Source organism: Triticum urartu, chromosome 3A (assembly GCF_056163025.1).
Source record: "Triticum urartu cultivar PI428250 chromosome 3A, HENAU_Tu73, whole genome shotgun sequence".
Lineage (NCBI taxonomy): Eukaryota > Viridiplantae > Streptophyta > Magnoliopsida > Poales > Poaceae > Triticum > Triticum urartu.
In genome coordinates this window covers 722,858,836-722,875,332 of record NC_141875.1, presented here as the reverse complement: position 1 = coordinate 722,875,332, position 16,497 = coordinate 722,858,836, and the positions used below count along the sequence as shown (strand labels likewise).

Here is a 16,497-nt window from a genome sequence, read left to right as displayed (position 1 = left end):
ATGATAGGATTAGGTGAGTGGTCTGGGTATTTGGCCCAGCTAGCACCCCTTCATCATATTGATAGGAGTAGTGGCATATGTTGGCAAGATGGCGGATTCAGTCATATTGTTGTAATACTTTGTAAGGTCCTCAAGAATAATCAACAAAGTGGCCGCATGCATCTCCCAGATGCAGAGGCCGGGGGTCATCCTCCTTTTCTTAAATAAAAAAAATTGATGTTCACAGACATTGCCATCTATCATCGCAAGATCAGTTGGGACCATGTTTATAAACCAAAGTCATCCATGTAGTGGTTTGGGGCTCCTAAATCTTGAGGAATTCGGACCATAGTTCGGCTCCGTTGGCTTTGGTTTGAATGGACTGCCCCCTCCAAACCTTGAATTAGCATGGGAACATCGTGCAATGATCATGATCTTGACCTTTTCTTGGCGGCAACTCATGTTAACATTGAAGATGGCTATAAAGATAACCTTTGGAACTCTCCTTGGCTCAATGGCATTAGACCGAGAGACATTGCGTCCATGATATTTCATAATTCCCAAAGAAAATGATGCACCATCAGAATGGCTTTGCAAGATGATACTTGGATGGGCAACATTAGGCTTCAAGTTGGTATTATGCTTGACAATAAGTTGTCGACCTTTGGGGCAAGCTATCCAGCTAACGTCAACCTTCAACACAGGACACTGGACAATATCCTTGGCTTATAGCATCTCCAGCCGCGCCCCCAACACGCCCCCTCCCCCCTCCGCCCCCCCTCCCCCCCCTCCAGCGATTTTTTTGCGCCGGCGCCAAAAAATCGCCCCAGGAGCCCGTTTTTCGCCGGTTTGGGCCGAAATTGGCGCCGACAGACCCAGGCCGAATCCGGCGCGCTGGGGGCGCCCGGGGCGCCGGGGCAAGTGATTTTAGCGCGAACTAACTGCGGGCCCGCCGAGTCAACGACAATCGCCTCGTCGTCCTCGCAACGTCTCGGTTTCCCATGGGGAATCAATGCCAAAGCTGCCGCATGTCAGCCTTCCATTGATTCCTCATAGGCGGCGCTTCCTCACGAGGCGGCGCGGTGACACCCTCCCTCCCGCCAAGCGTACACACGGTGCCCGGCCGCTATAAAAGCAAGGCATCCCCCTCGCCTCTGGCCACACCCCGCCATGCTCTGCCTCTCTTCCCGTGCGGAGCCACCGCCGACGATCCACCCCTCTCTCCCCAAGCCCAGCCGCGACGATGGGCGAGCGATTCCCCGGCGATTGGGCGACGGCCAACGGCTTCAGCCGCTGCTCGCTGCACGAGTGGGAGGCATACTTGCTCTTCGAGGCCAACATCCTGGCGCCTCCCGGCATGCGCGCAGGGCCGGGCGGGTGGAGGCTCAACGCCGGTGGTGTCCCTACTCCCCCGTTGCCCGACGTCAACACGCGCGCCGACTACTTCGCCGACGAGGTTGACCGCAGACGAAAAAGAATTAAATGGAAAACACAAAATTAAAGAAAAATAAATCATGAATCCAACCCCCCCCCCCCCACACACACATTTTAGTACCGGTTGGTGTTACCAACCGGTAATAAAGTGCTCCCCACCCCTGGCGCTGGCTCGTGCCACGTGGTGGCCCTTTAGCGGCGATCCGTGCAGAACCGGTACTAAATGGGGGACCTTTAGTCCCCACCCTTTAGTGCCGGTTACAGAACCGGCACTAAAGGCCCTTACAAACCGATGCTATAGCCCGGTTCTGCACTAGTGTGCGGGCGTCGCTGACGGAGGAGCAGCGCGCCCTCCTGCAGTACGTCGCTGACAACCACGAGGCATGGGCGGCGTACTTCCAGCACCGGCAGGCACAGCGTCTGGCCTCCACCAACGGGGCGCCGGTGGTGCGGGGCACCAAGAACAGCGAGGGGCGCCGCCTGTGGTGGGGCACCCTCGACCGCTCGCTTCAGTCCATTCTCTGGTACCTCCAGGGCGGCAACGACCCGCCCTTGACGTACCCTGCCGCCCCGGCCCGGAGCAGCGGCCAATAGATGCCGAGGAGGACGGCGTCCTCTTCTACCTCCTCCTCCCGCTCCTCCTCCGAGTCATCGGCGTTGTTCAGCGTCAAGGCCGAGCCCGCGGAGACGCCGCTCAGCCGGCGCACCCGTAGCGCCGGCATCGCCATCAACGAGGGCTGGCTCGCCTCCTCCTCGGCTGCTCCCTGCTTCGTCAAGCCGAAGACGGAGCCGGGGCTCGCCGCGGTGAAGACGGAGCCCAGGCTCGCCGCCGTGAAGATGGAGCCAGGCCTCGCCACCGTGAAGACGGAGCCGGGGCTCTCTGACGAGGCGGCCTTGAAGTGGGCGCGCGAAGACTGGGTGCGCATGGAGCTGGAGCGCCAGTGCCGCGCCCTAGAGCAGTTCGCCGCTCGTCGCCGCGGCCGCGACGAGGGAGGCGTCGTCGTTCTCGACGACGACAGCGACGACGACGCGCCGCCACCGGTCCGCCAGGGCGACCCCGGGCAAGGGTCCAGCAGGGGCGGCCGCGTTAAGGAGGAGAAAGACGACGAGGACAACGGCGATGGCGGCGACGGCGGCAACTTCGCCGCGCTAAGCGTGTTCTTCCTGTAGTCTAGGCCTTTGTTTTTTAGCAAATTTTAAATTCGCTATATAAAAACTGTTTAAGTCGCCGAAGTTTGTGCCAGTTTGCCGAATAATAGCCGAATGTCTTTTAAAAAAATTAAAAAGCCTTCTGGGGCGACCCTGGGGCCGGCGGCTGGGAACCAGTTCGGCCCCAAACCGATGTTATCGCCAGGTCATCTCCAGGCGGCGATTTTTTGAGCCCCCTGGGGGCCAACTGCTGGAGATGCTCTTATAAGGCACAACTCGAGGGGATCACCAGCACCACCATAAGAACAATCGTTTGTAAACTATGGGGCCCTCAAAAATGCAAGTTATTCGCTTGGTTGGTCATCCATAATAGGATTTGGCCCGCGGATAGACTAGAGCGCTTGGATGGCCAAATTGCAGTATGTCTTTGCAAGCAAGTCCAATAGTCTGCAGCGCGCCTCCTTTATCGAGGCTGCTTCACGGTTAGAATTTAATGGATTTTTACTTTTTAGGATTGGATTGGCTTTTACAGTTCGCTGAGGGATTGGAGCATGGTGGCTACGGTCAAAGATCTTGACCGACATGGTCTACAGAAAGAGCCATGCTGGGAAGGTGCTTCCCTCCCTCGTGGCGCTCATTGTTTTGGTGTTTTATTTCGGCAATCTTGCTACGCTAACGATGGTGCTGATGCAAAAAAAAAAAATTAGGATGAAGCTTTTTTATGAAACACGGTTATTTAGGGCCTGATTCATTAAAAAATGTAAAATAAAGTTTCCCGGTTAATTAACGGAAACCCAGACGAAAACCGTTACAACACGCCCACACAGAAGGGCAAGTGGCCGACCTGACACCAACAAGACCACACACACCGCCGAGAAAAGGACACCGTCGAGGTAGCCTGCAGTGTCATCATCATCACCTATCCCCGAGCAGGCGATTCCGACTTCACCACTGACGACCCATCAAGACCCCTACGAATGAACGACACATGGGTACCACATCAACCATAGCCAAACAATCGACCGCATACGTCGAGGATAGGCAGCTCCGATTTTGCTCATGCGCTTCACTGGAGAAAGTTGCTAGCCTTGCATCAACTTGGTCCAGTGCAACCTCCGAAGAGCGCCGTCCGCTGAAACCGCCTTCATGGATTCATCGTTGCCACATAGGCCCCGCCACACGCAGCTCCGACTTCTCTATTACAACGAAAAACAAACATAGGCACACACATTGGCAAATGAAACCGTCGACATCAGAAGGACGAGCCGTGACCCAGCTCCACACACCACCACCATCATCGCCGCACAGTCGCGACGCCAACCACTCGCATCACCTGTTGGGAACCTACCAACCGTGATGCCGTGCGCGTCCAGCCCAAGGGCAGGGCAGAGAAGGATCACCGGTCTCCAAAGCAACGCCCCAAAAGGGGAAACGCCGCGGGGACGACGTTATTGCCGGACCCAGATGGGTCTAGGATTTCACCTGAAGAACCAGATCTGGGAATGAAGCGTGTCGAAGAAACTCCGCGGCGGCACCTTCAAGAACGAAAACGACGCCCGTAGACGCCGCCACCGCCGGCCGGCGAGAGCCGGGCAAACTTTTGCTCGGATCATACATGACAAACACATCCCCACGCCACCGACGACAAAGTGCTGTCGGCCCGCAATCCCACTAGCCCACACACCTCCTATGCGATGACGTCGTCACCACCACGCAGGAGCCACCAACCTCGCCGGCAACAAGCGCTAGCGAGGCAGACCCAACCGCAGGCCAGATCAGGCAACCCGCCATTGCCACACCGCAGTAGAACAAACCAAAGACCAGCACGCCCAGCACCAAGGACCAAGAAGGGGGGCCGCCACCCTGCCCAAACATGTTGGAGATGCCAAGCCGAGAGGGAGGGCTGCCACCCCACCCCGAACTCACCGGAACGAGCTGCCGAGCCAAACCAACGCAACCCGTCGCCCAGATCGATGAGCCACCGTCACAGCACTGCCGAGAAAGCCTCCAGAAGCCGGCCTGGTGTAGATCCGCGTGGAGACGAGCACTGCAGAAGGGGGGCTGCCACCCCACCCTGGCCGCCGAAGAGGAGCCGTCGTCGAAGGTCAGATTCGCGAGCCAGCTGTTGCACCGCAGAGAAAAAAGGCCAACCCCTTTGAATCGCCGGATATGAGCGCCGCTGCGCGAAGTCGTGGGAACAACTGCGTACTGTAGCCGAGGTGGACAGAGCCTCCCCCACCGAGATCTGCCACCGCCAGGCGAGAACAGGGCCCCGCCGGCGCCGTCCGCCGCGCGAGCTTAGATCGGCAGCGTCCTCCAGCGACGGCAAGGGGAGGGAGAGCGACGAGGAGGGTAGCCGGCGGCGCGGTTTGGGTCTTCCGCCTATGTCGCCACACTACGCGGGGGACTAGGATGAAGCTTTGCTTTGGGAGATCGTGAATGCCAAGCGCGAGTAATGTAATGCCACAAGAGTAATCTTCTTTTTACCCACCTTATGGGATTATGTCTAAAACTCTCTTAATCAATGAAAATCACAAATCTTGTCTTGTTTTAAAAAAATTGAAATTCGCTAAGTCAACTACATCAGCTTGCCATGGTTAGCACAAGTGCTGAATATGGCGGTACAAGGTACTAAACGAAAGATCTAACTGGCCTCATATTTTCACAAAAACAGATCAGTGATTCTGATGGCTTTGAACCCAAATAACAAGTTTAAGGACAATTTCATTTTAGCCCCAAAATACAATGTGTGCTGATTAACAACAGCTTGTCTCTCTCAGAGAGAACATTCCAATTATAGATAATATAATCTCTGTGAGCTTCTAAAAGACTAAAATCAGAACAAGAGGCGTTTCACCTTACTTAGCAGAATTAGAAAGAGAATCCAAGAACACTTAAAGTGGTATCCAAATTTGCCCATACAAAAGCACCAATCTCCAGTCACTAGCTAGTTACTACACAAAGCACGCACCAGTTCACACTAATTGTCAAGCCACTTGTCTACAGTTACATAAACCAGTCTAGCAACAAAAGCAAACATAAATTTAACTTGTCACGAGGATAAGATCAAAGTCTGAAAAGAGACCAGGCAACTGTAACTTCCATCCAGCAGTCGAGCGCCTCCACAGGCATGTAATGAGTAGCTTCTCCGGCATCTTCAGCTGCAATCCAAATACCAGCTATCGCTCGGCCTTCTTCCCCACCAGCACCCCGTTGGAAGATAGACAGCCCCAGCTTCCCATCCTTTTCAACACAAATAACACCTCTTGATAGCTTGACAAAGCCATCAGCATCAACCGACAATTCATCATCATTAAGTTCCAGCAGTGAGATTTGGACGTCTCTTTTCTCCAAGGTACTAGCAGTTAGTACACCTCGAAAACCTTGTGGCCATCGCCCTTTAAACACTCGAACAAAAATCGTGGCCTCCACGGACCTAAAAGCAGTGTAGTATTGCATCTCCACTGTGCAAAGCTTGCTAGTGTACTCAATAGGAAGGAAGCAGCCCAGCCTGTATGAGTCCACAAATTTGTTTAAATCTTTATCTTCAGATTCCGTAGTACCCTTCACTTTGAGCATTACCTCCAAATGTGAGTTATCATGCGACATGACAACACCGCGACTAGGGCCTGTCAGTGTTAGGTATGAATCCTGCATGCATCAATTAACTAATTAAGTAAACGATGTAATGTATTTGTCTTTCAGTAATAATTAAGGCTCTAGTGGAATATATTCAACCCATCCAATGTTGGTAAAAAGTGAGATTGTATTCACTGGAACATAATTCATCTATTAACTAATTACAAGTAAAAATAACAAAAAGTTATGTTCATCAACAATAAGACCGCAGAGAAATATATTCAATTAATCAAACTATGATCGATTATACATAATAAGAAGAATAATAATACGAAATATGTATACTCAAGCACAGGAAAGGACGTTTAATTTAAAGATCTGCAAATGCGCTGCAAACAGAGCCATTACATGGATTTTTTTATTTAATTTTTTTGCAAAAACTGGACATATGCATCATGTGAAAAAATTCCCTCTGGAACTTTGCCTACTTATCCATGTATGGCTTTGAGATTATACAAGTTTATTTAGTGAATTCTGTTCCCATTGCTACTTCTCTATTCTAATCCATGTCCTATAGTGGGAAAGTACAGTTTTCACGAACCTGCTCATTGATACTTTGGCAGTCGTCCCTTTCACGGCTGAAAACCACATTTCGCAAGCGATCCACCCCATCGCGTACGGCGACGACGCCGTAGACATCGAGGGGCCACTGCAAGCCACCAGTAAGGTCCTTGACTTGGACGGAGACGATCTGTAGTGTGTCCTCCGGATAGAGGATGTTCCGGAAATCAGGGTGCCTCAAGTCGGCGTCTGTGAAACGCATGCAGGGGATTTGCGCTGCACCCAACAATTATACGTATATTACGAGAGCAACCAAGGATCCTGGTAAGAAGGAAACTGAAAGATATTGGCAGCACTGGCCGCTTACTGACGGCGTCGAAGGGGATCATGCCGTGCGACCAGACATCGATCCATCTATCGCGGAACCTCTCCCACGATTCGCTGCAGAACTTCTCCCAGCTCTCCTCGCTCGCGCGCAGCTCCTCGGCCGTCGGAGGGTTTGCCATCCGTTTCTCGAACTCCTCCCACCCAGCAGCTTCTTCTTCCGCCGCCGCCCTAGCAGCTTCCGCAGCCGCCGCCGCCGCCGCCTCTGCTTCGGCAGCTTTTCCACTCGCTTTCCTATGCCTCTTCCCGCGCTCCATCCCAATGCCCACATCCATCACCTCCATCTCCTCTTCCGAACAACCGATCTAACCTCGCCACCGCCGTCCGCAATCTGAATTTTTAGTATCGCAAAAAACGGTAAGAACCCTAGACCGGATTGGGGTCGCGTTGTCTAAAAAGTTAAATACTCCAGGGCCATGGTCTGCGCTTCTTTTATGGGCCTACCATAGAACCGACCCACTAGCCGGTTCCTCCGATTTACTCAAAAATAAATAAAAGCTGGCTCCTCCATAATCCGTAAATAGAAAGAAAAGCGAACGGTTAAAATTATGTTTCTCTCAAAAAAGATAAAATTATGGTTTCCCCTGAAGTAAAATTAAAATGATATTTTAATTTCACTAGTTAAAAATACTCCCTCTGTTTTTATTTACTACTACTTACTATATCTTTATCAATTTAAATTTATAAAGTTTGACAATGTTTATTCAAAGTTAAATGAAAATTTATAATAAAATATATATAATGTATTAAAAATATATTTAATGATATATCTATGATATTGATTTGATATTTTAGATGTTAATATTATTTTCATAATTTTAGTCAAAGTTTAAATTTTTTAACTTAAGATAAAGTTAATTAGTAGAGTAAATAAAAATGGATGGAGTACATACCGTTAAAAGAAAATGTCAAAATATTGTATTTTTTGTAGCAAACAAAACACATATAAAAATAATAATGCAACTAAAAAACTTCTTGTATTTTTTAAAGTGTCCTTGTAACTAAATTACTTTTTGAAAAAAATAACCAATGCATGTGTGTTTAATAAAATATTTGTGTGATTTTAAAAACATTCATACCTTTTTCCAACAATGTTAATGCATTTTAAAAAGATTACAACTATTCGATCCTACTCATGCCTCAGTCCAAAGTCTAGAAACCCTTTGTTATGAAAAATCAAAGCAAAACTTAATACTAAAGTTTGAAGTGATGGGTCGCCTCACAGTTTAGTGTTGGTTCTTACTAGGTTGCTAAGCTCAACCCCTTTTACCTGATTATTTTCGCATGTGAACTTTAGGAAGTTCACCCTTCTAAACACTTACCGAACGGTTTTCTTGGGAGGTGGCATGTACCTTTCATTTCGGTCTCTTGGGAAAGTATTTGACAATCTCACTACTAGGGAAAAGCCTAGCAGTAGCGCGGGTCTAAGGGCTATCAGTAGTACGGGATGCCGCGCTACTGCTACGGCGCTACAGCTAATTTTTAGCAGTAGCGCGTTTTGGCCCGCGCTACTGATATTTGTAGGTAGAAGTAGCGTGGCTGCTGGTAATTGCTCGCTGCTGCTAAAGTCACGCCCCTCGCTACTGCTATTAGTTTCTGAAATTTTTTTGCTGCATATTTTCTTTGTATTTGTACAAATTATACAAATTTTGATATATTAGTAATTAAGGGATTGTTATATCATTTTGATCATGTTGAGTTATTATATCATTAGGTGGAAGAAACACAGATTAGATTCATGTGACCAAAAATTGGACTAGTAGCTATCATTAGGTGGAAGAAACATGGATTAGATTCATGTGACCAAAAGTTGGATTAGTAGGACGACTAATCAAACTTTTGGTCACATGAATCTAATCTTGTTTATTCCACCTAATGATATAATAACTCAACATAATCGTAATAACTCATCATGATATTCATATAAGAACTCATACATCATCATCATTATAATAACAACTCATCATCATAATCATATAGGAACTATCTCACCATTCTAGCACAATGTAGCACATAACTCATCATCATCATGATAACAACTCATCATCATAGTCATATGAGAACTAGCTCATCATTCTAGCACAATGTAGCACATAAGTACCTAAGACCTGCTACTATCTCGAAGGTAAAATAGCATAAAACAGGTAAACCCCTGATTCTCCATTATGGGTAATACATATGAACCTGTCTCCCATTTGTGGGCTACGCTTGATCTTGCCCCCAAGTAGTTCTCTGCGATCATTCAGACCTTTTCTCCAGTCTTTGATTGTGAGGATGACATCCGTTCGATGAATCGTGTATGCACTGCGGTGAATCGTGGCCAACTTGGCCATAAGCTAACAACTCTCATGTCACCTTTCATTTGCATAAGACTAGGTATACAATCCACTGGGAGTTTCTGTTGAAGAACATCATAATAACATGCTTAATTAGCAAAAATGTAGTTTAGCTTACGAAGAATATATGCAAAAAATGCACTCATGACATAATAGGAAAAATCTTACCATGATATCTCGATGGATGTTACCGTAGTTCAACACGTGGACTAGTGGCACACATTGAGAATAACTTGGAGGGATATGATAATTCATCTTAAAAGTCTCAACATCATTAATCCATGAAACAAAATGATTTATATCCTCACAAGTTAGCTCAGACCCATGACTGTAGTAGGTTTTGTCTACTAGTTTCTGTACATGTTTTGAAGAATGGAAATAAGCTGTCAATGGAAATAAGATGTTAACTATTTTCAAATAAACCATATAAATTACTTAATAAATATGTTTGAGAAACTCACATAGAGGTAGAAGTGGAAGCATATCAACATATAAACAAAAAAAAAATAAACCATGATGCAGGGGCTCCTTGATTTCTGCAAAAACAAAATGTAAACAATAATATTATTATCCTGATTTTAGGACTTAGTGAAACCGAAAATGCATAGGAACTCTCGGGTGCTACGCCCCCCTATATTCAAAAATATTGTAGTAATTCAAAAAAGTCAAAAAGTCACAGAACTTTTTATGGAATCAAACATGACCAAGTATTGCACTCGTATAAAAAGATTAAATAGGAAACGACTTTTATTGTATCCGGGGTTAAAGATTTCCCAAAAAATGCTAGATACAAGTACTATTCATGTTATATTGTCGTCATAAATTTGTGTTTTTTTGCCCTGAAGTCAACGAGAATTATTCCTTGGCCAAACTTTTTATATGAGTACAATACCTACTCATATTTGGTTCAAAAATATGTCCAGGATTTTTTTGACTTTTTTAATTATTAAATTATTTTTGAATATAGGGGGATGGAGCACCCGAGTGCTCCTAATCCGCTTCCTTTAGTGAAACCCTATAAGCTATCAACTAAACATTATTATGCTGAATCAAATGACCTACATTTACTAAAAAAATTAAAACTAGTTTTTTTAACTAAAAAATTGTATTACTAACCCAAACAGCTATCCATCCATCCATCTATCTATCCAAAGCATTACTAAAAAAACCTAGTTTTATACATCTGTCTATCCATCTACCTATCCAAGCATTACAAAAAAACCTTAGAAGCATACTAAATCAAAGTGTTACATATCAACTAAATCTATTAACTACGTTTGAATTTTTACTAATTCACTCTAAACACTACAAGCGATCAACTGAACCCTAGAAGCATACTAAATCAAGTGTTACATATCAACTAAATCTATTAACTAAGTCTAATTTTTTGCTAAATCACTCTAAACCCTAAAAACTATTAACTAGATCAAAGTGTAGGACGAGTTGTGCATGGAGGAGGGGTTGTGTGGATGGAGGAGGGGAGGGACTAGGGAGGATGGGCTGTGGATGTAGGAGGGAGAGGGAGGAGGGGCGGCTAGAGGAGAGAGGAGCAGTGGGAGGGATGAGGGAGGAGGAGAGGCGGCTAGAGGAGGGAGGAGGGACGGCTAGAGGAGGGAGGAAGAGGAGGAGGAGGAGGAGGAGGCTTACTGAGGCCGGGGGATGGGGGTGACGGCGGCGGCAATGCGACAACGGCAGCGGCAATGCGGTGACGGCGGCGATGGTAGGAGGGGGATGGCCGCAATTAGTAGTAAGATACTATATATTGTGCAATTAGTAGTAAGATACTATATACACCGGAGAGAGGGCCACCCAGCAGCGAGACACGGGCCATCTCGCAGCGTGAGGAAAAACGGTAAAAAAAGGAGGGAAACGCAGACTGTTCATTGTAGCAGTGTCACAGTTTGATCCAACGGCTGATATCCACCAGGAGCGAGATCGAACGGTCCATAACACATCAAAAAACTGATCCAACGGCCAAGAGTCGCTGAGCTCTGAGAACGCTTATGATCTCCTGCTATGCTTATTTCTGGATTGAAGGAGTTATATCTAATTGCACATTTAATGTATATGGCATTACTTAAAACATAATGCATTGTGAGTGCCCTCACATCACCATTTGTAACTCACGCTGGCTTCCCGCCTACAGGGAATGCCACGTGGCAGCAGACCGCAAACAAATGTACTCACCTTCATGCCCTTGCAGCTTTCCTAATTTACAAAGAGTGGGCAAGGAGGCAGATGTCTTCAGGACCTGCTCAGCGAGGCACTCGTACAAAAAAGTTTTTGTTGATGCCGAGTTGATGCACGAGGCAACAGCGAGACGCGGCGAGCTGAAGGACGAAGCGTATGAAGGCCGCCTTTTAAAGACAAACAATCTCGAAGCAGTCCACACTAGCATGTTGAGGTCCTTTCCAATCCTCCACCTTGTACATGTGCTAAGAGTATCAAGTAGGCAAAAAAATCTGATGTGCCAACGTAATTTAGATGGGAGAGAGAGAGAGAGAGAGAGAGAGAGAGAGAGAGAGAGAGGAGTTTTGTGATGCCACAAGAAAACGATGCTAGGCGTGTGTAGCTAGGTAGAAACATAATTTACGGTCTAACCATTAATTAAATGCAAAAAAGCTTAGCAAAAAAAAGCACCTATTCATTGGGTAGTTAGTTTTTTTCAAGGTGCGTTGGAGAGTTAGTTGCTAAGCCATTTCATGTACTTAGCATCTTATCTAAGCACATATACTGAAAGAAGCCCGAGCAATTGAGCAAAGTCCCATACTACCCAACATGCCTGTAAATTATACACGATCGAATGAGAGTACCGTAGAGATAGAATTTGCGGCGGAATACCCGGTCTCACTGCCGCGGCTGGGTGAAGGGCAGCGGGTTGCTCAGGAACACAAGAAGAAAAAAAGCCATGCCGGAATGCATAAAAGGTGCAGCTGCGCGTCATTTTGCATGCAGGTTGTCCTCCTCTTGCACGGGGTAGTAGCAGGCGACCGGCGTCGGGGCTCAAGGGACGTGTTCTGCACCAAGGCTGGTTCCGGTGCACTGCACCACTGGCCACCTCGACGCCTCGTCTGGATTTCAACCTCGCGGGAACTAAATGAGAATATCTCAAGCACCACCATAACTCGTGTATATTGGAAGTCCCTAGAAAAGCTCTTGTGTTGCGTGAAAAACTACAAAACCCTTTTCAAAATACTTAAACATAAAATTAACCTGGTTTGATTTTTTTTTCAAAAATTGATCTATTTTCATGAGGCCCGGACCCGGGAGTCATGCCAGATAGGACGATGCCCTTGTCAAAGACGTCATGCAGCAGAGTTGACAATATCACGTCTGACCAATATATGCCCCGGACCAGGGCATCATGCTTAGTAGCATGACAGCATGACGCCTTAGCCAAGGGGCCATGCATGTACGTGCATTCAAGAAAACCAGGACGTATGCTGGTGTTGTATGAGCGAGCTAGCGGTCGTCGTAGTATGCGTGAAACCACACGGTGAAAGGGAAAGCGTGTTGAAAAGAAACGAGAGAGAGGGAGACAGAGAAGTAAAAGTGAATCGTTGTTCTCATTGATGATGGGATTACACATATATATAGCCCCGGAAAGGGTCCGTCCGAAGGGACACGAGACAACCGTCTCGATAAGGAAAAGCAGGGATTAATAGGATTAATTAAATCCTAACACTCCCCCTAATTCATGCTTGTTAGTGTAAGTATCATCATCTTGAAAAAGCTCCTCCAAAAACCCTGTGGGAAAAAATATGAGGAGATAGGTGTTTGATATGTTGCTAAAACTCCTTCAAACCCAGTGGAAAAAATAAGGAGAAAATGGTACAGCATATAATGATCATTGTCTCTTTTAACTCAATACGAGAAAACTCACAGAGTTTAGAGGACAATAAATATGTCATATATACTTTCCCAAAAACCCCGGTGGGGAAAACAGAAAGTATAACATATGATCTCATGTTGATATTACCTCATTAAAAACCTTTATGAGTACCTGTAAAGTAAACTCATGATGAAGGAAAAAGAGTATAATATGATGCATTGAACAGGAACAATTCAGGAAGATACTCCCCCTGATTCTTGCAAAATTCGAAGCCATCACATACCAAAACATAGAAGTTGGTTGAGACCCGCTGAACAAATCAGTCGCATGATTTGACTTGCAAGATATGCAATATAGTGATATTGCTTATTATGTAACCTATTTCCATCTGGGCAACACAAGAAACATTATCGTTGAGATAATGGTTGGTGAATGTAGCCATGGTGTCTGTTTTGAAGACTCTTCATGAGAATGCTACCACACCTAGTAGGAACTCACTATGTGGTTGTACCATATGTACCGACCACAATAAGTCGTATGATGACTTACTAGTTTTACACAATGTATGTTGCATTTTGTATTTCGATTCAGAATTGAGGTTCCATCAGGAATCAATCATATATGTCTGAATCTAGTGATCCACATGGATATGTAATCACTACATCTATCAATTGGTGAGATAGATGATTTTGTACTGCCAATGATATAAGTTATCGGAATGAGATTCCACCTCTGAAGAATAGTTGGGTATCTGCGTGAACCCTTGTGCTACAATACTTGCTCTTTGTTTCACCACCTCGTTGTTCTCAATTCTGTTTCCAGAAGAAAACTAGTGTAGGTATTGCTTATGAATACCTTCCAATTATTGAGCAAGATCATTTCTATCTAGATTATAACCTTTGCTTGAGTTCAGTTTGAGTGTTGTTCACACTTTGCCATGGCCATGGTCTTTGGATCTAAATCATTCGAAAGGTTTTGCAATCTAGTTGAGAAATGTATGTCAACAATCGTAGACTTTTGGTTATATGTTTCTCCAGAATCTATATATCAATATAGAGTTGATGGAAATATCTGTTGGGGAACGTAGTAATTTCAAAAAAATTCCTACGCACACGCAAGATCATGGTGACGCATAGCAACGAGAGGGGAGAGTGTGATCTACGTACCCTTGTAGATCGACAACGGAAGCGTTTGGTTGATGCAGTCGTACGTCTCAACGGCCCGACCGATCAACCATCGAAACTACGGCACCTCCGAGTTCTAGCACACGTTCAGCTCGATGACGATCCCCGGACTCCGATCCAGCAAAGTGTCGGGGAAGAGTTCCGTCAGCACGACGGCGTGGTGACGATCTTGATGTACTACTGTCGCAGGGCTTCGCCTAAGTAGCGTTACAATATTATCGAGGACTATGGTGGCAGGGGGCGCCGCACACGGCTAAGAATATGATCACGTGGATCAACTTGTGTTCCTCTGGGGTGCCCCTGCCTCCGTATATAAAGGCTCAAGGGGAGGGGTGCGGCCGTCCTTGGAGAGGCGCGCCAGGAGGAGTCCTACTCCCTCCGGGAGTAGGATCCCCCCCCCCAATCCTAATTGGAATAGGATTCACGGAGGGGGCAAAGAGGAAGGGGGGCCGGCCCCCTCTCCTTGTCCTATTCGGACCAAGGGAGGGGAGGGGCGCGTGGCCCATCTCTGGCTGCCTCTTCTCTTTTCCACTAAGGCCCACTAAGGCCCATATATCTCCCGGGGGGTTCCGGTAACCTCCCGGTACTCTGGTAAAATCCCGATTTCACCCGGAACACTTTCGATATCCAAACATAGGCTTCCAATATATCAATCTTTATGTCTCGACCATTTTGAGACTCCTCGTCATGTCCGTGATCACATCCGGGACTCCGAACAACCTTCGGTACATCAAAACGTATACACTCATAATATAATTGTCATCGAAACCTTAAGCGTGCGGACCCTACGGGTTCGAGAACAATGTAGACATGACCAAGACACGTCTTCGGTCAATAACCAATAGCGGGACCTGGATGCCCATATTGGCTCCTACATATTCTACGAAGATCTCTATCGGTCAGACCGCATAACAACATACGTTGTTCCCTTTGTCATCGGTATGTTACTTGCCCGAGATTCGATCGTCGGTATACCAATACCTAGTTCAATCTCGTTACCGGCAAGTCTCTTTACTCGTTCTGTAATACATCATCCCGCAACTAACTCATTTAGTTGCAATGCTTGCAAGGCTTTAATTGATGTGTATTACCGAAAGGGCCCAGAGATACCTCTCCGACAATCGGAGTGACAAATCCTAATCTCGAAATACGCCAACCCAACATCTACCTTTGGAGACACCTGTAATGCTCCTTTATAATCACCCAGTTACGTTGTGACGTTTGGTAGCACCCAAAGTGTTCCTCCGGCAAACGGGAGTTGCATAATCTCATAGTCATAGGAACATGTATAAGTCATGAAGAAAGCAATAGCAACATACTAAACGATCGGGTGCTAAGCTAATGGAATGGGTCATGTCAATCAGATCATTCAACTAATGATGTGACCTCGTTAATCAAATAACAACACTTTGTTCATGGTTAGGAAACATAACCATCTTTGATTAACGAGCTAGTCTAGTAGAGGCATACTAGTGACACTCTGGTTGTCTATGTATTCACACATGTATTATGTTTCCAGTTAATACAATTCTAGCATGAATAATAAACATTCATCATGAAATAAGGAAATAAATAATAACTTTATTATTGCCTCTAGGGCATATTTCCTTCAGTGGTGATTACAGACTAGAGGTTAAAATAATTCAGACATTTGAAAATAAAAAATTTCAAAAAAAATTTCAAAAAAAAATTTCAAAAAAAAATCATAAAATTTCCTTTAGTCCCGGTCAGACCGCATAACAACATACGTTGTTCCCTTTGTCATCGGTATGTTACTTGCTCGAGATTCGATCGTCGGTATACCAATACCTAGTTCAATCTCGTTACCGGCAAGTCTCTTTACTCGTTCCGTAATACATCATCCCACAACTAACTCATTAGTTGCAATGCTTGCAAGGCTTAAGTGATGTGCATTACCGAGAGGGCCCAGAGATACCTCTCCGACGATCGGAGTGACAAATCCTAATCTCGAAATACGTCAACCCAACATGTACCTTTGGAGACACCTGTAGAGCACCTTTATAATCACCCAGTTACGCTGTGACGTTTGGTAGCACAC

The 16,497-nt window shown here is 46.1% G+C and overlaps 1 protein-coding gene across 1 annotated transcript; it reads right to left on the bottom strand.

Moving 5' to 3' along the window:
• Window positions 1–5,628: 5,628 nt before the first annotated feature.
• LOC147982198 (uncharacterized) lies at window positions 5,629–7,370 on the bottom strand. The gene is made up of 3 exons (XM_087517288.1): window positions 7,070–7,370; window positions 6,743–6,978; window positions 5,629–6,213 (listed from the first exon to the last, which is right to left on the bottom strand). The coding sequence occupies exons 1-3, from the start codon at window positions 7,368–7,370 to the stop codon at window positions 5,629–5,631; spliced, it is 1,122 nt and encodes a 373-aa protein (XP_087373414.1).
• Window positions 7,371–16,497: the final 9,127 nt, after the last annotated feature.